The sequence below is a fragment of the Pithys albifrons genome, chromosome 5 (assembly GCF_047495875.1).
Source record: "Pithys albifrons albifrons isolate INPA30051 chromosome 5, PitAlb_v1, whole genome shotgun sequence".
Classification (NCBI taxonomy): domain Eukaryota; kingdom Metazoa; phylum Chordata; class Aves; order Passeriformes; family Thamnophilidae; genus Pithys; species Pithys albifrons.
In genome coordinates, this window is record NC_092462.1 from 21,319,477 (window position 1) to 21,345,831 (window position 26,355).

The 26,355-nt window shown below is 36.7% G+C and overlaps 1 protein-coding gene across 2 annotated transcripts in view; it reads left to right on the plus strand.

Moving 5' to 3' along the window:
* GRID2 (glutamate ionotropic receptor delta type subunit 2) overlaps nucleotides 1–26,355 on the plus strand; it is a 712,351-nt gene that overhangs the window by 493,216 nt on the left and 192,780 nt on the right. For both annotated transcript variants that reach the window (XM_071555860.1, XM_071555861.1), the window contains exon 8: nucleotides 3,438–3,557. In XM_071555860.1, the coding sequence (XP_071411961.1) occupies nucleotides 3,438–3,557 (120 nt within the window). The remainder of the gene's footprint in view (nucleotides 1–3,437; nucleotides 3,558–26,355) is intronic.

Genomic DNA, 26,355 nt, shown 5'->3' on the forward strand with positions numbered 1-26,355 from the left:
GGCAAGTTGACATTCCCAAGTGGGGTCCTGACTGCAAGGTAAATAAGGCTTTCTTCAGGGACTTACAGTATAGTAGTGCCTAAGCATATATAAACTGTAGTTTATCTTGCCAGTCTAGATGGGACTCAAGTAGGCTTTAACTATATTGCCAAGCTTTATAACAGCTCTGCAAAGCCCAGAGTGGTGATCAGAAACCTAAGTAAAACATTTTTGTCCTAACAACTGACATTTCACTGTTCAGTTTTATACTTGTCAAGAAATTGCATGGTTGCAGCTCAACCTTAGAGGAATTTGAGAAGATAGATGTCAAATGTGTCTTCATTTCCCCAAAATGGAATGAAAAGTCTCTTTGAGTCTTGCCTGTTATCATAATTAACCCTGAAATCACTAGGAAAAATCTCATCAAGAGGTTACTGGAGCAGTAGCCGTCATACAGATGGTCATTTCCTCTGTGATCTCCTTCCACTATGCATTAGCAGATGGATAAAACACACACCATAAATCAAGTAAGTGTTTCAGAGAGACCGCATGTGAAGGGCTATGCATAAAATTGAAGCAGTGCCCTGAAAATCTCTTCCTAGGCTGTCCCACTGTATCAGGCCTAAGCAATAAACCAGACCTGTGTAAACCCTGTAAAAAGGCTGTGTGGGTCAGTGAGGAGGAGAGAGCAATAACAGGATTGCATGGCCTGCAGGTTCAACAAGATAGGTCCCAGGTAAGGAGGAGAAATCAGGGCCTCCAACAAATTTGCTATAAATTTAGTATTGTTGTTGGGCAGTTCTTCACTGTTTTGTCTTCCTGCCTCTGCCTAATCCCATCTAATGGGAGCTCTTACTACACTATTTGCAGACATACACAGTCTAGGAAAAAAAGCTCTAATCAAAGGCACTCCTACATGAGAAATGTTCAAAGAATGATAGAATTGCCAGAATAGATAAATGGAAAAGATGTTGTTATGGTTACCACTGGATCCCAGTCAAATAAAACTAGCAAATTTGCAATTTGTACATTGCCCAACAGTTGCAGCCATTTAAAAATCAAGGTAAATAAACATATACTTTTTTTTTTGATGGAGATTTAATTCCAAAATATGTTAGGTAAGTCTGTTAACCTGTACGGTATGTAAGAGGACATATATTTCCAAAGAATCTTTTCTTAAGAAATTGATTTTTATTGCCTCAAATGAAACTGAGGTGAAATGATTCTTTAGATTATTTTGAGTCATATTTGTTTTTATTTTTGTTATTATAAAATATAATAAAAAATTTTACTAAAATCTTAAAGTGATATCTCAAAAAATCATTTACATTATAGACATGGTTCTAATCTTCCTGTTCCTTAAATTGTTGAGGCCACTCTCAATCTTGAAAATAAAATCACTTTAGTTTTCCAGATTGAAAATTCTATATTCTTTATTTTCTGCTGCACAAAGCATCTGTTTTAAGAAACAGTAATTTTTTTGTGGAATATTTCCTTTACCATTTTTTCCAGAGTCTTACCTTCCTTTTTCCAGGTCCTGCTTGTGCGTCACTTGAACTCATGATGCTGCTCAGTTTAATTAATTTTAACACTTTACCTACCTCAGACCCACAGGTTTAACCAGTGTGGGAGAAAGTTTTGGGAAGTATTATAGGAAACATTGAGTATAATATCATAAATTCAGTAGTTGATAAGGGGTTAGAGTGGTGTTGAAGTAGTAATAGGTGTGTGTATGCTGCCAGGGAGGGCAAGTCAGCCAGGTGGAGGCTTTGGGCCATCAGTTGGGCATCTCAAATCTTGCAGTCTGTGCTGCTTTGCAGGCATTTCTACATCACATGTTCCATGAAATTCTGCCTTAATTAATCAAAAAGCCAGATTATATGACAAAAAAGGTGTGTGGAACAATTTTTTACTTCTAGTTCATGAGTAGGATGAAGTTCAATTTAAATTAGAGGAAAAGGTTTATATTTGTGAAACTCTGTTATTTACCAAAGCATATGTTCAAATGATCTTGCAAGTAAACAAAAGAAAGCATTAAAAATTTATATACACAAAATATTGCCTTGGTTTTAACTGTAAATGGCCCTTCATGAAATATTTCTGTATTATTCTCTGATAATACTAGTCTCCAGTAGTCTCTACTAAATTTTAAATGTATTACCTCGATAATCAATTTCATTAGCTTTGTTATCATGTTTTATAAAAGGATAACAACAATTTATTAGGTCATAGCAATCTGCAGTGGAGATGCAGATTTTGTATTCCTTCCTGGATTTTCTCCAAACTGAAGATGCAAGAAAAGAGCTTTTAGAAACATGCTTCAGCAAGGCTCATGGTCTTAACTAGGTAGCTTATATTGCAAGTTTTTCCAGTTCAAATAATAAAGCTCTTAGGTGAAACAGCAATCACAACTGCAGAATTCTAGCCCTGTGTTTTGGGGAAAAGCTATACATTTCATATGGTTTTACACCAGGGGCGGATTTTTTCTACATTATTAAAATATTGTTCATGGGTTTTTTGAGGGAGAGGGTTAAATATCTAATTTTCCCTGAACCTGTAAACTGACGGAATTTTTGGAGGGTAAAGGTTTTCATCATAGGCATTTCACATGACTCTGTTGATTTTACAGTTCAGGTCATCACAGTTCTTATACAAAGATGAAATGTGTGTCATGTTGAATTAACTCTGGAATATATTTTGAGTTTGGCTGTGGCATGTATAGCCCTTTCAACTCTAATTCTTTGTAGGAAATATTAACTCTTTCATCTTTAGTATTTTAACCTCTTCCAGCTAAAATGCAAAACAGTTAAGGCAAGCTTGAACATATCCTACCTTGTTGCCCAAGTCATATATTTTTCATAGTAGAGAAGAGTTGTGGAAAAAAACAGAAAATCACTACATTCAGCTACCCAAGCTCTTCCTCATTTGTGCAAATCACATACATTGAGCTAAAAAAGTATGTAATTTTAACTCAAACTCAACCTGACCTTAAGTGAAAATCATTTATGTGTGAGAAACAGTGGGGGGAAGAAAGCAAAAATCAACAAAAATTTTTTGTGTGCAATTTCTTTTATATATTTGTGTTTAGCTTTGCTTCTACTAAAATTAGTTGCAAAATTTTATTTTTTTTTGGGAGAGGGGCTAGACTGTCAATACATATATGCTGATGGGTTAAAGAACAAAAATTAGAGTACAAATACACTAAGACTATTGCTTGTATTGCATCTGCTTAACATTGCTGGCTTTAATTCTTCTGTGAAGAACTTAAATTATACAGGAACTATTTAAACTTCAGAATTTTTATGGAAATCTGGTCTTTGGAACACTATCTTAGTTATTGTAGTTTTCTATATATTTTGCACAGTTAGTGCATCAAACCTTTCAAGAAACAAAAGGTTTGTACAATTAACCACTCATGAGTTTTTATTCCATTCTCTTTTTTTTTTTTTTTCCAATAGGGTGGAGTGAATGGCTTGACTGGAGAACTGGAGTTTGCAGAAAATGGGGGGAATCCCAATGTGCATTTTGAAATTTTGGGGACAAATTATGGAGAAGATCTTGGCAGAGGAATCCGCAAGGTGAGGCTACATATATTCAAAGAAAAGACTATTTTTACTGATCTTTTAAAAGCCTTCCTTGTGTTCTTTATTAATAGAAAAGCAATTATATGGCAGATAACATGATGTTGTGTATTGTTAAAGGAGGAAGATATGGGTAAAAAGCCTTGAACTTCTAGACATGCATCTATTTTATTATTTCGAAGAGGCCTTGGAGCAGGTTGTGTTGATCAAGGTGTCATTTCCAATACAGAATGTGTTAAGATGCTGGTTTACTGTCCCAAAAGTCCAGTGAAAGCTCTTGTTTTGTAACTCTTGAAAGCCATATCCAAAACCCTGAATTTTACATTGAGTTGTGTTTAGAGCACCCAGATTAGTCCCTGATACTCATGATCAAAGTGGGTTCAAAGTGGGTTCTGCTGTGGATTCCTCTCAGATGGTTGAAATTCATCGGTATGGAAAGAGAAAATCTGTTGCAGCATAGATAAAATTTCTATAGCCTCTTCATCAAATAAGTACATGGTGTTTTAGTCAGAATTAACTTTTACAGAATAAGTTAATGTTATGTATTCATCTACTAGATGCAGTTCAAATGCTTGTTCAAATGCTTGTTGCAGGGAATGGCATGCATCTCCAGCAAAATTACTCATTCTTGGTATTTGAGTTTTGCCAGGCTAAAACTAAATTTAAGTTCTGTGTGTAAGGAATTATGGAAATAGGTCTCTCCTTGCAATGCATATTGAACAACTGCTCATCTGGTATGGCAAAAATCATATGGTACTTCATAGGTAAATTAAAGACTGCTAGAGTTTTTCCAGGAGAGACTCTCCTTGAAAGACAGACTTCCTGAAAAATACCAGGATCTCTTTATTTAGTGTATCAGGTCATTCTGGGGTTTATATGGGAGGCAATTGTCTAAAAGCAAATGGTAGAGTTTTCTTAATATGTGTATGTCAGTGTCACTATATGATGAAGTACATAATTTGTCTGCTTACCTTCTGGAGTAACAGATAAGTGCTGTGAAAGAAGGAAAGATAAATAAGAAGTTTAAAGATTTTGGAAACTGAAATTCCTTCTATGCTACTCATTGGAATTGTTATTCTGTTCGTGCTGTTCCATATCTTGTCAATACCCCAAGGTACATGTGCCTATAGTTATGACACCTTGAGCAGAGATCCTGACAGATGCTTCAGACAGAACTGGTTCTTGCTGATATTTGGAGGAACTTCACAAAGTCTTTAGCAGACCGGAATGTTGGATTAGTCCTTATTCCCTTACCTATGTTCTGCCTGTTTCAACATATTTGGACTTGATTTTTTTTTTCCATTCTATGCAATTAGGAACTATTCATTCTTTAGAGCTACCTGGTAGCCATTCCTAAGAGAAATCTGTATCTTTTCACTTAATTTAATTGGTTGACTTTGGCTGGAGTTCTTTTAACTTCAGGCCTGTCTGGATGAATGCCTGAGTGAAGCATTAAATTGTGTTCTTCCATTCCCAAAATGATAAAAGAGTAAGAGAGTCTCACAGAAAGGTCTTGGAACTGTAGAAGTACAAAAAGCCTTCCCATCCTTTCTAATTCTTTTCTGATGGTGTAAATTGGAGTGCTAATTTAAGCTATGGTACTGTTTACTTGTAAAAAAGATATTAACCACCGTGGGTACATGTATCTTGTGCAAAACAATGGGATAGTATAGACAGGAGTTTTGACCCTTCCTTGTTTACTCTTTGTGAGAGTTCAAGGACAAAGAGACATTCACTGTATTGGAAGGTAAACAGATTTGAAGTTGGTCAAGGAGAACAGATCTTTGCACAGAATATAATTAGAGGAAGAAACTCAGCCTCATAAAACCCTGTTCGGAAGAAAGGCAAAGTTAAAAAGTAAGATACTGAAAGTATATGGGATTTTGCATTTGTCAAGATGAGCATTTAAAATTAAATATAAATATTAGAAGAAAATTTTCTTGTTGAAAAAGATAGACAGTAAATACCTAGCCTGAGAGTTTTGTGAAGTGCTGCATCTGGTCAAAAAGAAGAAGGCGTCCAGAGCAGAACAGATTAAATCTGTTCCAATTCTTTTTCTAAACAGCATTCAGTAATCCAGAGAAATCTTGAGAAAGAGTCTTGGTGTATAGAAAGGAATTTTCTTTAGAAAGAAATTCCTGTATATATTGGGGTAATGTGGTAATTGTTCTCAGAAGCGTCTTCAAAAAAAAATTATTCGGATAATAATTGTATTTTTTACAATAAATTGAATAATAATTTATAATAAATATAGTATTTCTAATAAGTGTTGCAGAGTTTAAAAAATAAATTGGCTTCCTAAATCACTTTAGAGATAGAGAGAAAAAAATTTAGGGGATTTTACTCTTTTGATCAAAGTTTACATCGTTTCTTTGGTTAGGTTTTACTTCACAGTGTATGAGCTGCTAATGTTGTAAGCAAATCACAGTTACAGGAGTCAGAAATATTTTTGTGGTGTAATGGTGAGCACTCCGGACTCTGATCACAAGGTTGTGAGTTCAAGTCTCAGTGGAGACCGTACCGGGCAGTTCAATGCCTCCCTGCCATCCCATCCCGTCAGATCTCGGATGCTCAGCACGGTCAGCCCCGGTTAGTACCGGGTGTTGTGACAGTCCTGAGGACTTCACTGTCACTGTCCAAGCTCGCTCGGCCGTGGCAGATGGACCTTGGGACTTAAATGGTGGGGCCAGTTCTGCGCATGCTGAGCCTCACCTTAAAAACCCACTGCGCAGGCTCAAAGGGCACACCCACCTGGGGAGAGCCCTGCCCAAATCTTCGTTCGCGAAGTTTGGCCATACATACATACATACAGTGTTGACTTCAGATTTTCATGTAGTTAGAGATCTGACTGCAGAACTACCTGTCTTTATTTCTCCACTCTAGTGGAAGCAACTGCAATTAGCAGACTGACTGAAATTTCTAAATTAATGTATCTTCCCTAATTAACATATTTTCAAGTACTTTTATAGGAGAGAATGAAAGGCAAAATCATTACAAAAGGCCCATGGAAGTCATTGGGACCACAGATTCACATCAAATCAATTGTGTAAAGAATTTCTATTTTGTTTCCCTGAGGAACTGTTGGTTACTTTTAATATAGTAAAATTTTAAAATACACTCTAATTTCTAGAGTCCAAATTCTGCTTGAAGCCACTTCTGCTTGTGCCCTAGAGTCATTTATACTTCTGCAAAATTCACTTCTATTCATAGGTGAATATTGCTAGGACTTAAAAAAGTAAATAGGTTAGCTTACACCAAGAATTCATGTATATGTTAGTTTTATTTGGACAAATTAAGCCATATACCGAGGAGAAACTGTCTTCAAGTCCCTTCCTTCAACTTTCATGGATAACTGTCACACTTGCAAAGCAGTGGGAAAATTCAAGTGAAAGTTCATTGTGTTGGCCTTTGTCATCTCCTGACAAGTTAGTAAATAGAGGAATAGGATTTGCCTGAAATGGAAATTTTGCACTATTTAATTGTAAATGTTATCCATCACCTTGCAAACCACAGATTGCATAGCTTATACTTGTTGCCAGATTTGAGTACTTGGAGTAATACATTCAGATTGATGCCAGGTACTGATTTTATTGACACCAGTGGTATTACAAGCCCTAAGGAACTGAAGAAAAACTCTTGCTTTTACACATCATACTGTGACTTGCACTTGTGCCGATGTAGTTGTATTCAGTGGGAGACAGGGGTGTATTTCTGGCCTTTCTGTGTTGGCATTTGTCTGTTGGTGCCTGACATTTGAGTATGTATTCTTTGACATTTAAATTTCAGTGCAATACTTTTATCTATACTGTTGAAATAAAAGCTGCCATTCTTGTGAATAACCATGCAACAAACAAGCGAACAAAAGGGATTTGATAGCTCAGAGTACTGTCTAGTATCTTAGTGGTGTAGAAAACAGCACTGCAGAAATAAAGTGGTTCTCATGTTTCTTTCAGTGCTCCTTGTATTTCAGAATGAGCTCATCCTCAAAGGCTCTGTGCTAAACCTTTTGAAGTTTAGAGGACTTTTATTCCTGTTCCCACACTGGTTTTCTTATGACCTGTGGACATTTGAAGATGTGGTGCATTTTGCTTTGCCTCCATATCCCTGTTAGCATACACCCACCTCCTGCACATTTCTATTCTCTTCTGAAGATGTTTTAGGATGTTTCCTCCCAGTGGAGGAATAAGAGAACATACCAGGCTCTCACATCAATTACTCTCTACAGGATGTTCATATCAAGGCTTTCTTTGCATTTGGGACACCTAGTGATGTCTTGGAGAAAGGAATAGAGCAATGAGCATGAAGGAAAAGTAGCTGGACACTTTGAGTGCTCTGCATTTGTCCATTAGAATTGTATGGTTCAGTCAAATCATTTTTATTTGATTGTCTTTAGGATAAATGTTATCTGGTTTAATCCAAGGGGCATCTGTGGCACAAAGCATTTCATGTGAACAGGGTTGAAGGCCTCTGGCCTTAATGCCTCACAGATGCATTGCTCCTCTCTGCTTCTGCCTGTGCAAATGGCAGGATTTTCCCTATGGAATCAACACATGCAGGTTTTTATTTCACAGATTATTAAGGGTTATGTGCAACATTCCACAGTTGTGCTATTTGTTCAGAGTTGGGAAAGCTGTTTTTCATTTTTTGTTATCATTCTAGTAGAATAATTGCTAGTTCAACTTCATCTGAGAGCATTTGTTGATCATAGTATTGGCATTTCATTGTAATACACTATGCAATTTTTTTCTTTCATTTGTTTTATGGAAGAACGTATGTTCCAAGCATTTTAATCTTCATGAAGGTGCTCTCTCTTCTTATAAAATGAAAGTGTATTTTTTGCATCCTTCATCTCATATTCCCTTTTGTTTTGTTAGGTAAAAAGTTATAGAACTCTGCTGGTGCTTATTAACTAATACCATTTAATAACCAAGAGAAGTATTTCCTTCTTGGTTAGCTTCTTGGTCAGCTTCTTGAGGTAAATGATGCATTCACCTGTTCCCTTTTTGATCTATGGTCAAAGATAGACCTGCATAATGTGATTTTTAAAATGTATGTGTATCAGCATCTGGTATTTTAAGCTGTGATCTGTGCAGCTGTTTCTCAAGTTTGACATGCAGTTTATGATGTGACTGAAAGATATCCTTGCAATTTACAGAGACATTACTGATGGTGTATTTTCTAGTGAGTTGAAAATAAATGATGCTGTGTCTGACTGCTTTGCCTGTAGTGTTGCTGAAAAAGATGGACCTGGCACACTACTAGCATGATACTCTCTCTAAAACAACTTTAAATAAATAATCAGCCTGCTAGAAATGAAGTAAACTACATAGCACTAAAGATGAAGAGGTAATTAAATACCTTGGTGAACCGAGACCGCTGTCCTGGTTCAGCACAGTGCTGGAATTGTGCTGTAAGCCTGCTGAAGAGCACCATTTCTGTCCTTCATTTAGTGCTATGCAATAGATTAGGATACAGTGACTGATTCTTTACTTTCTGGTAGCTTCTCTAAAGCTTTTGTCATATTTCAGTGAAATTCAATTTGGCTGGAAAGTGTGGGGGATTTGCATGTTATCACAATAAAACTGGTGCTAATAGAAAACTGTGTTTTACTTGAAAGTATACTTCTATTTAGCTTAAAAGTCAAACTAAATACAAATTTGACTCTAATGGAAAATGAAGAAAAATATCCATCCATAATTGTATTCCTGAATTTTAAACAGTTTAAAAGTCTTTAAAAAAACCCTCTGCCTTTGAATGGAGCATTTTCTTTTAAAATCTGAGGGCTGCAGAGGGACAGATTGACTCAAAGTAAACAATAGTGTACCATCAGGAGAATTTTTCAGGTTTTGGACTCTCTGAGTCAGATGGTGGGGAGTGAAATCTAATTCTTGATACTGGACTGTCCAGCTGCCTGCCCTGATCCTCCGCTCTGAATGAGTGATTATTTCATTGTTCACAGTAAATGCAAAGTGACGAAGCCAGAGATGGATTTGGTGGCTTGGTAGATTCTGCCCCAGGAATATGGAGGATGAATTCCTCCTTCTAATGATCATTGGTAAATGCATAGCAGAGCTGCTGCTACTGCAGCCAATGTAATGAGCAACCTGTTCCCCTTGAATTATTCACCTCTGAGCAGAATATCCACCAGGAATGCAGGAGAGACAGGATCTGGTGTATGAGCAAAGTGACGCAGAACTCCAACTCCAAACTAATGCCCACAAAGGCAAGGCAAGCACAGTGCAATAGAGACACATTATACCATCTATTTCTTGTTAGCAGCACAGTCAGACACGTCTGCTGAGCTCCAGTGTGTTCAGGCATTTGAGCATAGCAGGACCTCTTGTAAAACAGTCAAATGATTTTAGACTGTCCAGGTTTCCCAGTCTAGAATAATAAGGTTAAGTGCTTTTGCTAAAATTCAACTCAAATAATTAAGATACGAGTTTATACAGTTTCCAGCACAGAGGTTGGATGGCTCTTAGCAGTGACATTTACAGGGCTAGAGGGGGGATTTGAACACAAAAAAATCTTTCAGGCCTCTAAGTAACTGCACCACTCTGGAGTGAAGAGGTGCTTGCTCCTGAACTGGGAACAATGCGGGGACAAAGGGAGAATGCAAGGTGGCAGAACAGGAGAAAGGGAACCCTGAAGAGAAGCAATGATGTCAAATAGAAACTCCCATTGAGACTCAGTGCTCGGTAGTATTTCTCTTCATAGTTTTATCAGGGATAAGACCATATCCCTTTTGCTCAGAATATCCATTTCTGTCAAAACTGATAAGAATATTCTTACTGAAAAATGTTTTCAGTGTATTGGGAACTGCTTATTTTGACTGATTGCTTTCATCAGAGAGAGACAAATCTTTTTTATGCACTTTAACTTACATATTTTCATGCTTTTTATTAATTTTTGTTCATCGGGAAAAGAGGTTGCATTTCATCAGTCTCCTGTAGAAAATATAGTGTGATAGCAAAAAAGCAGGAGTTTTTCCACTTTGACACCCATGGTTTTAATTTCCTTTAGTATCTTATTGTGACAATAGAAACTTGAGAAAGATCAGTCAAAAATTAATAATAATTAAAAAAGAAAAAAAAAAGGAAGAAGGAACTGGGAATTATATCAGCAACTCCTATTTTCTGTTGGTGCTGCCAGGCAACTGCCTAACCACAGAGACTCCCATGTGATTATTCTGTGGTTCAAAATGGATGTAAGAGCAAAGAAGGATACAGAACTTTATTCATTTTTTGCAGCAGAGATTTTTTGACTATTTTGAATAACAGAAATAGCATGGTGGTTTTTTAATGGCTACAATTGAAAAGAAAAATTGGATTTTCATGTTGATCAAGTTTTTGTAGTATGCAGAACTTAAATCAATTTGTGTCCATTAAATGTTTTTCCTTCATTTTTTTAGTTCCTCTCTTCCTCTTGAACTGTTTGCAGTTGGCTCAGGTCAACCAGTTTAAAGGATTAGATCACTTTTGTTTTTCCAAACTTAGTATTGGCAAAACCTTTGCAGTTTTCAATATGATTGGTTGGGCCACTTTTGAAATACCTTTGCTATGGTTATATGGCATTTTCTTCTGTTTGAGAGCTGTGAAAGCCTTCTGGTGAACATGGATCTGCAGAACTGGCTGGCAAGTTGTGACTTTTTATCCTCAAATGCTTCAGCTGGGCAAATTAGTTTTGTAACTCACTTCAGAGATCTGAAGTGCCTGGGAACTTTGAAGTGCCTCAAAACTGACATTTTGAATAATGTTAGAAGGAAGTGTGTATGATTTAAGAATGGACTTAATGCTTCATTGACCTCTCAGGCAGTAATGCCTCTATGCGATTTTGGAAATCCCATTAGGGACTTCTCTTCACCTTTAAGAGAGTACTCAGTGGGTGCTGCTTTAAGAATGTGGTTCATCATCCTTGAAATTAATAGGATAAAATGCTTAGCTCATCTTGGAATTACTTGTTTTAGGGTGGACAGTATCAATGAATTATAGGCATCTTTCCAAAATGCAGTTTTCAGTTCTTGTCTTTTGCTCTTTATAGATGACTGTTTTCAATCAAGGTTCTCATCCGATGAAAATGCTTCATTTCACAAATACTGCTAACTGGAACAAACATACATTTTCCAGGAGTAGGAAGAAGCAATAAATGTGTTTAACCCTCCATTAATTCAAAAGAAAAGGAATATGTTGGTAATTAATCATGTGAAGAGAGAGATAATAACTGTATCTTCAGTAAATTAAATATTTCCATCCAAATTTGGATGTGAATTGGATGTCCTACTCAAAAATCCATATTAATTGGAAAACCATGTAGACAAGAGAGAGTAATGGTAAAAACTTGAACTGCTTCTTTAAACAGGAAGCATAAAGAGATGGTAGTACAAAATGGGTCATTCAGTTTTAGCTTTTGACGGTGGTGAAGGGTAGTACTGTTTGGCTCTCAGAATTAAGGGCTCAATGCACAGTCTTAAGAGGCCTGATACCTATCTAAGGGTTATAATGCAGATTTTAGACCATAATACATGGAAGTAGACCTGCACAGATTTAGAACCAGAGAATCAATTAGGTTGGAAAAGACCTTTAAGATCAAGTCCAACTCCAAGCCCATCACTATTCCATGCCTCTAAGCAGCACATGTACATGCTTTTTGAACATTTTCAGAGATGGTGACTCCACCTCTTCGCTGGGCAGCCTGACTTAGTGCTTGACCACCCTTTCAGTGAAGAAACACTCATCTTGCTACAACCTCCTTTCAGGCAGTTGTTAGAGAGTGACAAGGTGCCCCTTGAGCCCTTCTTCCTCCAGGCTAAACACCCTCAGCTCCCTCAACCTCTCATAAGACTTGTGCTCCAGACCCTTCACCAGGCTCATTGCCCTTCTCTGGTCATGCTCCTGCACCTCGATGTATTCCTTGTAGTTAGAGACCACAACTGAACACAGGATTTGAGGTGCAACCTCACCAGTGCAAAGTACAGGGGGTTGATCACTGCTCTGGTCCTGTCTGGCATACTATTTCTGATACAGGCCAGGATGCCATTGGCCTTCTTGGCAACCTGGGTCATTTCACAAGATTTGATAAATTACCTAATTGTACAAGAACCACAAGCCAAGACTGACACAATTATATGGCCTGCTATATCCTGCCCACTGTGTCTCCTCAAAATAATAAATCATAGAATTGTGCAATCACCCAGCTTGGGCTTCAAAGATCATCTGGTCCACTCTTTCAATAAATTGTTTCTAATTTGCACATTTTGTGAAGGGCTTCTTCTTGAATACTGTGTGGTCTTGTAGGCTGATAAATGTTGGGCGAGTCCCTGTGGTACATCTGAAAGGCCTGGAATGGTCACATTAATCAAAACTTTGCTGATACAAGTTTTAAAGTAGGCAGAGCTTTCTTTTGCAGTAAGATCTCTCTGATCCAAGCTAGCCTATTAGCAGGAAAATATGAAAATACCTCTTATCAGAAAATGAATATTCAGAAAAAAAGTTGTGGGTTTTTTTTTTTTACTTGTTTTTTGGGGTGGGCGGGGCTGAGTTTTTTGTACACTTGATGGCTTTTTGGGGATTTGGGTTTTGTTGGGATTTGTTGTGGCTTTGTTTGTTTGTTTTGTGGAAAGACTGCATTTTATTGAACATGATGCTCACTGACTCTCTGTTGACAGTAATAGGCACTATTTTCCCTCAGTGGGGGTAAGCAGCCTTGGTAAACCAAATGACCTTTGCCTCCATGGATATAAAATATTCAGCATCGTTTTCTACTAAGGAAGGGAAAATCCAAGCACAAACATTTAATCCTTTTAGTCCTCCCTTCACAGTTTAGGATCTAGAGGAGATTGGCAAGTCATAAGCTGATTGGGAAACTGTGATTGTAGATTTCCACTGAGAACACCCACTATTTATATATATATCTGTGTGTATATGAGTGATATCTACTACCCTCAGCCTCCAGAACTGTGGGAGTACATTTACAGTAGGCACAAATGTGAAAACATCCACGAAGCTACAAAATGCTCCCAAATCCATGAGAAGGATAAAGGCATCTATAGGCAAATGGCAGAAAAGGTTACATCAGCAAAGAGGTGAGGGTCAGCTGTGGCCTAGTAATAAGAGAGTGGTGCCCATCAGGAAGAACATCTTGAATCAGTGGGGAGTCTCATGTTTGGGTCGGAGCAGAAAATGTATTTGAGTACAATGGTTAGATAGAGAAAAAGAGAAAAAATGATGTGTCGAACTGTGGAAATTGCATTCCCCTGTTGTTAGCACAACACAGCTGAAAGTACAGTAAATCTATTGTGGTTTGTGGTGTTTTTAAGACTGATAAGACACAAATAGTGATACTTCATAAGACAAAGAGAGGCATCCATGTGGTTTCAACTTGGATGCTGTATTGTGTTTATAACATACCATAGTTTCCTAATAAAATACTCAGCTCATGTATTTCAAAATTTGGCAGAGTTTACTATGCATAAATCGTTATTTCTAAAGTAAAAGTTCTCAGTTAAATTTTCTTATCTGCAAAAAGAACTTCAGGAGTGGAAATGATAAGTCATTTTTTCTCAATATTACATTTATGGTAATGCTGAGATATGTTTTCCATTAGGTGGATATAGCTGTGTCCTTCAATTAAAAGAATATTAAAAGTGATTTCCAGAGATAAAAAGTTACCTCTGTGTAATTGGTTAGGGACACCTCTTTGTACCTTTTGAATTTTTTGCAAATATTAAAGATGAGGATGGTGAAGCTTTCAATGACTTCATAATATTTATACTTCTTTCATAGTGTTGAAGGGGTTTTATGATTCAGCCTTAAAATTACAGTGCTCAGATTTCTGCCTGTTCTAAAGTTATGATATAATGCCTTAATCAAAGGGTAAGTTACAATAGAATTTAATAATAAATATTCTTGTCATGGTTTATTCCTGCTTTAAAATGCACTGCAGGAGTAATAGAAAAAGTGAAATGTATGAAGTCTCCAATACTTTAAATTTTCATTTTGATAAACAGAATTAATTTTATTTGATAGAATCTCTTTAAAAAAAAAAAGCTTATGAGGAAATCGTAAGCACTAAAAAGGCTTATGAAACTCCTTTGGCTAGAAGCAAATGGGGAAAAACTTATTTTAAGAAATTTGACAAGGTATGTCTGGCACCTGTGGCAGATGTCAGTTATAAAATAATCTCATCATTACTTCCAGCGCTACTTCTCTCCATTTCTCAAAACCTATGAAAAATCTTATAGCCATTTCTTCTCAAAGTATAGGAGTGGATAGAATATTTATCTCATGTAAACAGAAAAGGATAGCTTGGGATAAATTGCAGAAGTTCTTCTGTTGAAATTTGAGATCAAATAATTTTGGTTATATATGTAAATAATTTTTAATTGGTTTAGAAAAACATAGCATAATATATCATAGTTAAAGATTTGAGTTAAAAGATGCATTGAAGTTGAAAACATTCCAATTTAAACTAATAACTTTAACATAGTTACAAACAGCTGAAACATACTTTGAAAATAAAGTGTATGGTGCAGTACACCAAGTACAATGGTGTCTCCCATAAAGCCCCTTGTTTCTTTCATGGACTTACCCTACATTTTTGGCTGGGAGATATGGATAAGGGAGCCAAATTAAAACCAGGTAATGGGAGTCAAGCCATCGTTGGAGCATGAAATATGGGTTGTTGTGTCTGGACCCTTCACTCTTTCCCTGTGAGCAGTGGTAATTGCAGGTGCTGTGAGAGCCCTCTCTTCCTATTACTGCTCACCCTGCCCCGTGCTAGTCATGTGTATTATATTTGGCAGTTTTGTGTGCTTCCAGTTCATTTACCTGATGCTTTGCCTCTTTGTATTTCTTCTGTCTTGTCTTTACTTCCTTATGGTGTCCACTGAAGTTCAGATCTAGTCTCATCTTTGCTGCATTTTCCTGGTCCACGCTCAATCAGTCTGCTTCTGAACCTACTAGTCTGAAATGCGGGATTTGATTTTAGGGGTTTTGTTATTTGTTTGTTTTAAAGGCATTTTTATAATAACTAATGTACTTATAGCTCATATTAATCTGATTTGAAGTATGACTTCTAATGGAGTGCCTTAATAATGAACCATAGGGATTTTTAAAGAATATTTTAATGCAACATGCAGTTCCTATGCACCTCTATTGATTCTGAATTATAAAATTATTGCCTTTAAAATAATGTATTTTATTTTAAAGCTCTGATTTGGTATTTTGTATCAGTTTGGCTTTAAAATGTTTCCGTGTTCTAAACATTAGTATTCTGAATTAGTATTCAGGTACTCTTAGCTCTCTAAATTTATTAACTACTGATAAAATGTGTGATTTCCCCATTGAATGTGCATGTCTGAGATCTCATTATTCAGTTTATTTTAAGCTGTATGTTATATTACTTGAGACAAATATTTGACATAAACATAAAGTAACAAAATAAGTCTTTTAATTAGGATCTAGTTAAATATCCATGATTAAACCACACTTACCACCCACTGAAACAGTCAATTAATGTAATTTTTAAAAAGTATCTATGAACTGCTTAAAGGGACTATCAGTCCCACTCATGCCACAATAGTTAAACATTATAAACTCTTTTTTCCTATCTTGCCTTGTAATCCCTGGACCAGGCCTGCTGGTATGAGTATTGATATGTTTCTTGCTGCTTCTTTCATTTTTTTGTCCACAGATTACAAGTTCTGCTTCTGACATTGGAGCCTCCTTTGCTTGCCAATTGTGTCATAAGGAATGTTTCATTAGCAAAAAAATAACACTTGAGAATGTCTCTGCTTTGCTGCAGCAATGTAAGCAATGGCATAACATGTATGAAAAGTTCATTTGCATGCCAGAAAATCTGCACAGAAAAGGCGACAGGAGGGGTAGTCCAAAATCTGCATTAGAGAGTGGTTCAGTTCACTGTCAGAGCAGTTTTGTTCACACAGTGGATTTTATGTAGTGATAGGGGTCAATGGGTATAATTCCACAAAGTTTATTCTGGAATGGGGCTACAATTTGGAAAAAAAGGTGCCATATGAGTGGAGTTTTGTTATCTCTGTAGCAGTCTGTTATCAAGGAACAGATAAGGTGGACAGTCTGTTCTATGATGGTAATGATATACAGAAGTATTTTTTCCAAAGCTCAGTCTACACTACTTGGATTGTCAACACATCTGGTTGCTAGCAGAAAGATTTTTAAGTACAGCCTTTTGGTCTGTATAGATTAAGGTAAATTGTATTTCCACATTATTTTGTGACCTATTTGTTCACAAATTGCCTTTTCAAATATGTTTGAAGGACTAGAAAAATTCACAGCTAGTCTGGTCTACAGTAAAGTTATAATGATTCTCTTGATATGCTTGATTCTGGATAGTTGCATTGAGTCTCTGTTTGGCCTTGGGACTTGTTGTATGTTAAACAGTATGTGAGAGTTATTGTCCTCTCTTGCTACCAACCTTACTACTGAAGTCCTCGCACCTGCTTGCTTTTAGCTTTGCCACTTATTGTGTCTGCAGGAAAGCAAATGTGACAAAGCCAACTATGTGATGGATATCTTCCTACATGGGAATATAATCTTTATGTGCTTTGTGACTGCAGGCCACCAACAGATTGCATTAAACAAGGATTGATGCACTGAATACAAATGTTTTTAGTATCTGCACATACTGAAGCATTTGTGTTCAGTCCAAAGGGGAGTGAATTTCACATCACACTACTCTGATTTTGTGGTGAATATTTTTCTGCTGTTTTTACAATGAGAGGTGTGAGTGTGTGTATGTTATGTGGTGACAAATATGATAGGAAGCCTTAGTAAGAAATTCTGATCAACTTTTTTCTGATAGTGTATCACATCCCACTTTCTTTAATGTGTTTGGTATGTAATGTAATACTCCACATTTGTTACAGATCAATTCCTCCAAATTTGTTTTGGTTCCAATTATATATTCCTTTGAAGGTTTTTCTAGAAGCTTTGTAACATCTAAACTGTCAGTCAGTCCATTAGCCACTAAAAGCTGGTTTCTGGTTTGTTGTGACTCTCTAGCACATTGAGGCAAATAATTTCTGCAAAAGAAAACTGTAATAATAATAATAAAGGAAACAGAGAATGTTAGGATGCCTTATTAAAGAAATGTAGAACAATTTAAGCTTCTTAACCCAATAGTTTTGAGGTAACCTTATGCAAAAAAATGAATATACTAACTTCTTTAAAAAAAAATTAAAAAAAAATAACCGTCTTGAACAGCATAGTGCAACTGCTAAGCTGTAAAAAGATCATTAAGAGTTGGGAACAAAAGCAGCCCTGTAACTTGCCATTTTGGGTTTTGAAAGAATAGAAAGTATAGAATAGATCTAAGTGGTAAAATCCTCACAGGTTGGAGGAGTCAGTCAAAATTAAAAATAAAACTTCCACACTCCTATGAACCTGGTTCATAGTAGAAGCTAGTTGTTTCTTAATATTCAGCTTTTGAAAAACCTATTTGAAAACAAACAAAAAGTCTTATTTCATAGGGACTTAGTTTTATCCATAATCCCTTTCTGTTTTTTCTAGTTCCAAACATAACAGTATATTTACTCGAGGGTGGGAGGATATTAATTAAAAATAATACAGCATCAGCTGAATGCTCCACAGAATTTAAAATTAAATGTCTGCAGAGATTATTTGCTATCACACTTGCTATAAAGGTATGTGGCTCTTATATGGGATCTTCTAATAATTTGAGAGATGTCACTGCCCTCTCTTGGTGACAGTTAAAACTGGCCTCTTGTTCACAAACCTCAACTAAAGAGTAAAGAGGATTTTCCCTTGTTCAAGACAGGGTTTTTTTGCTAGGAAATAACAGCAAGTTGGATATTGTGGATAAGTTAAGTAGCCATGAAGTTGTAATGGTTGCACTGTTCATTTCAACTTGATTGTGAGTGACCTTACTATTTTGATTTCTGATGTGTGGATCTATGTGTGTAGGAATATTTATTTATGTATTCAGCCTTACAAAAACATCACTACAGTATATCTTTTTCCATAATTGTATAGGAATGTTTAAAAAAACCAGCTTTAACAAAATCTGTGTCTCGTGAACACTGAAAAGGGTAATGACGTTTTAATTGCTTGCGGGAACAATAAGCTAGTCACTATTTTATTAAAACCCAACAATTTTAGACAGCTAATTCACGTGCTCTTGTTAACCACTTATCTCCCTCTAAAACATGTAGAGGAAGGTGCTGCCTTGAAGGTAGTTCAAAACTGCAGAAGGTATTTGGGGATATTAGCCAGCTAATTTCACAGGGTTTTTTTCAAAGCTTATAAATATCTTTCCTCTTTGTGAAAAGATCAAGATTTGCAAGCTCCCTGAGTTACCTATTAACTGATCCCTGATATTTAGGAGAGCCAAGAAGTCACACATGGAGCCCTAAACCACGACTGATTTCTTAACCACATGCTATTATGAATGGTTTTGTGAAACACATCACAAAATCATAAGCTTTGATTTCTATGCCATGACTATAGCTGATTAAATTAAATCAAAGAGTGTAGTTAAACTTCAGTCAATTCTGTGTTTTACTTTAAAGTAATCAAACAAATTCTTCAATGATAGCATTATTGGTTCAGAAAGGCTGGGAAGTTACGCTGCAGGAAGAACTATAATTTAGAAATGCCAAAGATTTTTGTATATATAACTTAAAACTCCCAAAGGGATCTTTTAGATGAGGTATGTTTTGCTGTACATTTCAGGAGGTCTATGTTATGACAATATTTACAAAGAAGTAAATGGGCAAAAATAAACCAGCATGTCTTTTTTGCCAATGTGATTTTTCAAGCCAAAAAAGTAAAAGAAAAAAGAGATGTGGTACATGTCCAGAGCCACATGAGCAGTTTAGCATCTGTTCTGTTTCCAAAGCACAGACATGCTTCTTTGTACTGAGAAATACTTAAAACACAAATTGCTGTTATTGATAGAGTAGCAAAATTATTAATTCATGTTAGATTTTTTTAATACAGAACAATGACTTTTTCTGTACCAAATACAAATTTGGCATCTGGCCCCGTCCCAGGCTGCCAGGTTTGAAAAGGTGGAGACATAGATGTGTCAGTGGTAGAAAGTTTGAGCCATACCAAGAGTGCAGTAACCTTCAAGGAAAAGGCCAGAAGGGAGATAAATCATGATGGAAAGACAAGGAAAGCCTGCCGATGCTGACAAAGGGAAGGAACCTGCATGTTTACTGCCTGAAGCCACTATCACCCTCCAAGTAGCTCTTTGTTACTATATATGATGTCTTCCAAGAAAAGATTGCTTATTTCCTTTCCTATCTAGCATTCAGTAGGCAGCACCATGACCTGAGTTTTCACCAGAGGGTTGTCAGGAACTCTGCCGATCATCCAGCTTATTGTTTGCTGTCCTGCTTGTGATCTGCATCCATCAGTGGCTCTCTCTGAGCAATGAGTGAGGAGCAGCTGGACTTTTCTGACATGTGGCAATATCAGCAGGTCTGACTTTATAATGATTGAAGGCCATTCTTTATATGAATTCTTTCAGCTTCCCAGCAGTTTAGCCAATCAATGTGTAAGGAGCTATTGGAAATGTCACCTTGCAAACTGACTACATACTTGGGCAGGAAATCAGAAGGATTAAAAGTGGTTCAAGAATCAGCCTGAGAGATGGTTATTAATTTTTTTGTCCGTGTCTTAACGGAAAGGGGAAACAATCATATCTCTTTCAACCCAAACCAGCAGAAAAGAGGAATCATGACACGTTTTAAAACTGCAATGTATTTGATGCAGCAATCTTGATACACAATGTTGTGAAGTGCCTCGGGGCTGCCACACAGTTCCCTGCCTTTCTTGTGTAGCTGTTATTTCAAGTCAGTCTAGTGGGATGCATCCCATTCCCTCCTGCACTGTTGAAGGAGATAGACTCATGGCTAGCCAGAATTCTCTATTGATTTCTGTATTAGTAGAAAGGCCAGAGTCTTAACTTAAAAGTACAATTCTGGCTGGCTGATGCGTTTCTCCATATAATCCATGTCTGGGATTTGACTAGTCTGGGCAATCACCTCACGAAGGTGAATTTTAAACTGACAATGGGTATAAATTAGACATGAGTCTAGGACAAGCAGATAGAAGATCAAGTTGAGTGGTAGGGAGAAGCCCTTCAATAATGTGGAATGACAAGGCATCTTTTCCTATGTATTTTTATTTTCTGATATCACTGGGTGATAAAACAGCAAGGATGTTCATTTTCACATGTCTCCATCAGTGTGGGAATTGAAGAGTTTAAAGAAAGAAACACTCTTATGAGAGAAGCATGGGAAAGGAAGGAATGTGGCTACTTCTTTTGCTGGCTTTGTTGTTTCTCTTGCTTTGATTTTCTTGTCCAAGTGTTTCAATTTTATGTGATCAGTGTGAAATGCCAAAAGCTGAACACCGATATGTGCTCTGGTCCCCTTTACAGTTGGAAGATCACTGTCCAGCTTTTCCTGCTGACTTCCTAAAAAGTTGAAAAACTAATAGAGAAGAAAAAATTTTTTCTAGCTTTTTGCCACTGCTTTGAGATTTCTCCTTGTAATTCAACTAATGAGAAGAGTTTCCAATGCAGTTCCCACTTCTAATTTTAAATTACTTATTTGTGTATCTTATTTATGTAGAAATAGCTATAGTGTCTTTAAATTGCACCCCTCTTGTGAAGCACAGAGCACTGGAAAGAACTGGGATAGCTGACAAAAAATATTTGGCTGGGGTCCGTTTCATTTTAAGCTCATACAGAAGCTCATTAATATGTATGCACATATACATACATACGTATAAATGCATGCACACAAAACCTGATGACCTACAGTTTTCGTCTAACACCCCAAGCCACAGAGCTCTCTGTGTGAAAATAGATTGATTGTCCTCAGTTATAGGATATTCAGATATCCTGAATGCCCCAAAGGTGAGATGGACTTCTGACTCCAGTTCTATCTATTTCTAAAGCCCTGAGGCTTTTCCCTCCAGGACATCATTATATATTTTGGAAATCTCTTTTTCAGAGGGTGCCTGAGTTCCTAGAAGGGATTACTTGCTTCAGGTTGCTTGTTCATGGGTTGCTTGTGAACAATAGCACATATTATTAGCCTTTCTTTGGTTTTATTCCTGTCCTTATCATTGAGCCCTCTTGAAATGGAAAGTCACCCTATCTCCTCTCTTCCCAAGTGCTGATAGTAAATGCAGAGCATCACCATCAACACTATTTATAGCAATAATGATTATATTATGATGAGACAGTTGTAGGAAACTGTGCCTGGGGATTAACTTCTGAGATTAGTAGCTTTACATGGGAGATGGTTTACCTCTTAGTTTCTCTTTTCTTCTTAATGTATCGCCTATTTGTCCTTACATTCTTAACTCTTAATGCTTTTGTCGTCAGTTTTTTCCTTCTTTTTGCCCCTCCCTAACATGATGATAGATAGACAGATTCAGGGAAGGCATCAAATTGAATTTTCTTTTTCATCTGATGAATGAATCACTCACCAGACTTTTATCACTCTGATGTAAGTGTGTAATGAGCCAAGTGACTTGGATGGGTAGTTAGAAGAGGGTCACTTGCCTTTTATTCTTGGTTTTAGGCTTTGATGGAGCAGTTCATTAGAGCTATCATGACTCCTGATGACAGATTTATGAGGAAATGATTTTATTTTATGCTCTTGTGTCATGCTATGGCCTCTGGTCATGATTGGGTATCACTTATTATGCTTATTTCTCTCTTGCTTTGGATTTTCTGCCATGTAGTTCTCCTTGATGTTTACTCTTCAAATTTTGTTCCTGATGTTTGAGCATTAGAGGATTTGTTAGATGCATGCTCTGTCTGTGGCATATTGGAATGATTTTTCTATTCGCTTGAGGTATTATTTGTGATAGATTCTCTTTGCTGTAAACTGTTTTTATTTTTCTGTATGCCAGGTAGAATTCCTAAATTTTTGTGTATTCCTAAATTTTTGTGTATGGCTCTTTAGGTTACTTTAGTAATGGTGTGGCAAAATCTGCACTAAATAATAAAGCCTACATAGCCATAGTTCCCATTCTTTCTTGTGGTAGGATACTTAAATAATCAACACATCAGTACTTAAAAAAGGAAAAGTAAATTATGTTAATCATTAAACTGTAAGATTGTAAAGTGAAGCAGTGCACTATAAAAGCAATTTTAGCTGTGTTTTTAGTGTGTAATAGAATAAATACATATATATTAATTTAATTTATATAATTGTTCTTCAGAGAGGGTAATATCATCCCAGGCTACAAGTATATTCAGAAGCATTAGAAGCGTGGAGAGTTGTTTTTGCTTAGTAGGTGTTAGATACCTACATTTACAAAGTTATTGGGAGCTAAGAGTCTTAAGCATCTTGAAAGATAAAAATGCTTAGATTTTTATGGCCAATTAAAGATTTAAGTTGCTAAATTTAGGTGCAGAAGTAATAAGATCTAAGCCTTTTTTACTACTTTACAGGTATTTAATCCATTTAACCGAATGTTCAGAACTGTATGCTCAATTAAGCTCCAAGCATGATTTATTCATGTGAGTTTTAAGCACTCGTTATTAATTTGTGATTTCTTGGTTATTTGTCTGGTTTTGTTTGGGTTTGAAGAAAAGTACCTGCTTAAAAGGATGTGTGCTTTTTGGTAGCAACAAGATTTCCTGTGAAATTGAGTGTCAAACTTCCTATCATCTGACATCTTCAGATGCCTCACCCAGGCGCAACCTGGGGTAGTATTCTTGGAAAAGCCAAAGGGAAACTGTAGCTACTGGGCTCAAAGATCACATGGAGTGAGTTTTAGTCCTTGAGGTAATAATTAACTTTGCTCTCTTGCTGGTTGTTTGCTCCAGTGAAGATACATGGTGTGCAGAGAGCAGGCTCAGTGCGGTCCTAGAAAGTGTTTTGTTCATTTCAGCGTCTCCGGGATTGTGCTATTCCTTGAACGTCTCTTCTTGATAGGAGGGCCCGGGCTCCACAAATTGATTTGAACCATTCACCCTGGACCTGTATGAGCTCAGAGGTGCCCCTCCGGACTCCTGTCCCCACCACAATTACCCAGGCAAGGAGTCAAAAGGGCAAGGTCAGTTAACTGCCCTGAGCAACCCTTGCAAGGGCTGGTGCCAGCCCTCTCATCTCCTCCTGCATTTGGTCTGCAGGAGTACAGTTTGCAGCCAATTGTGTGCCTATACATAGTTTGTGGCATTTAAAAAAATCGTTGTTGTCAGAAATGTAGTTGTTAGGGAAGCAGTATGCTTCTTTTTTCCTTTCAATTACTATTCCAGTAACTCTATACACCGTGTTGAAATCAATGAGTAAATGTTGTAGAAATTACTACTCGCCTATTCTGGTGAAGAGGACCTACATGATTACAGCTGGGCATCTAAGACTGGGGGAGGTGGAAGCATATATTTGCCTTCATTTTGTAACTTCTCTCTTTAAAAAAGCTACTGCATAACTTCATGGGTCTGAAAGTGGGTTTTTGAAGCTCCCAAGACAATATGGGGAAAACTTTACAACTTCTGTTTGAATTATGCATCATCTGCAGCTCATGAGGTTGCTGTTTGCTAGTGGCTCACCACAATGGTGCTACTGTGCTCTGGCAATGAGTAATTGTGCCATTATAAGGCGAAGCCCAGAATACCTTCCTGAATTTCACAGTCTACTTAACAGCAAAAATCATTTGAACTGCTCTAATTATCAGATGAATTCTTCATTCCCATAGATGCTGTGGAGAGGGAGCCCATGTGCTCACTGCTGGACTGGCTCTGTCTTTTGGAGCAGCAGCTTGATTGCACTTCCTTTCTCAAGGGCCATCGTCAGACTGTCTGTATTGATTTGCATCAAAGATGTATTGTGCTTACCAGAGATTCCCAGCATGATCTGTGAACATATCATAGCTTCTAATCAATCCTATTCTTGTCCTTCTATTGCGCTACAATTTTTCTATGCAGCTTAATACCTCAATAGAAATTGTCTTTTTTATTTTTAAGGAACTGAGCTGCTTGACTGAACTATCTTGCCTTATAATTAGCTGTTACCTGTTAAGTCTGTGGTCACATATAGTAAAACCTTGGATAACTGGAAAAGCCAGCTATACAACTAAGGCATTTAGGGGTTGTAAACACAGGACAAGACATCTGCTATATGGCAAGAAAAAAAAGGAAAAATTGTAAGTCCTACAGTAGTAGGAGCATTAGTATCTGTGCAGCAGTATCAGAGGTAAGGAGGCATCAAATGATATGGGTGACATCCTCAGCATCAAGTGCAGGTAGTACACCAGCCTGGAATGGAAACATTTCCTTTTTGTACTTCATCTCAATAAAATGGAAGCTTCAAAATTCCTTCAGTAGTGTTGATTTATGCTTACTGTAATTGACAATATGAGGTTTTGTGCCCCAGATCCATGTGTATCATGGCTTCATTGATATCTTCAACCAGATGTATATGTTTATATATATATATATATACACACACACAAATAGTTAGGATTGTCTCCTCAAATATCTTAACCTTGGTGTTTTTACTTCTTGTTGTTTATTTACCATAGGAATATACTTTTATGTATTTTTGTTCTGAGTGGAGAAAGAAATTGCCTCTATTTTAGTGCAATACATATTTCCTAAGTCCTAGCATTGTATCTTCCTTTTTCACATTCCTTTTTTTTTTCATTTTTCAGCCTGCTAGACTGTCACAAAACACCGAAGTGCTTTTGAGTGCACAATTGGTGTGCTCATTACCACTGTGACTCTGATGTGTCACTAGAAAGACACCAGGAAATGGTTCCCAGATAGTTAACTCAAAACAGATGGGTGTAACAAAGTAAAGGGAGGAGTTCAAACTGAAACATGATGCTAATTCTTCCCCCCAAGGTTTGTAGCTTCAGACAAGTGATCTCCTCAAGCCCTTTTTGATTTTGTAACTCCAGAATGTGAGTAGTTTTATTACAGTAAATTTAAGGTGCTTTTCTGTCTTGTCACTTTTTGAAATACAGCCCCTCCATCCCCAGCATCAGAAGTTGGGTATATCTTGAATTAGAATAACTCCTGGTTTGAAGGTTGCATAAACAATCTCAAATGAAAAAATCTACAAATTTTATACACTCAAACTGCTTTAGAAGACATTTTCAGTGTAATTTTCAACATGTATGGTCCTTGGATATATTCCTACACTAAAATTTAAAGTTGCTGCCTGCAAATTTACTACCTTGAACATGTGCATTAGAAGACAGAGAGCTATAATCTAGAAATTACAAGGTGGATTTAATGTATTTTAACTATTATAGAATGTGGTGCTGCTTTTGGGTAGAAAATTTTCATTTTTATTTTCTAAAATAAGACAAATTATATAAATCTAACACATTTTATTACATTCCAAATTTTCTCCTATTAGACTTATTCAGGCTGACATAATAGCTCATTTCTTTGGGTGGAAGCACTATTAAGTTGGTTTCTTTTTTGATTTCCGGGATGGAGATTTTATCATTGTGTTTACACTGCAATCTTGAAGACAAATATAAACTCATTTGAACTGAAAAATATCTTAGTGCAGTGAGACATACTACATAAACTTGATTCTTAGTAAAAGTTCTGGAGAAGGCATGAGCTAAGCAGCTGCCCTAAATCACCCTGTGTAAATAGAGATTAGCTTTGTACTTTATGTATTTAGAGAATTGACAAAAACAAATAAAAATACTGAAAATTAAATGCTCTGTATGATGACACAAAGTAAATGCAAAAAAAATCCTTTAACTTCTTAAAGTTTAATACATATAATAAAAATGCTCAAATGAGT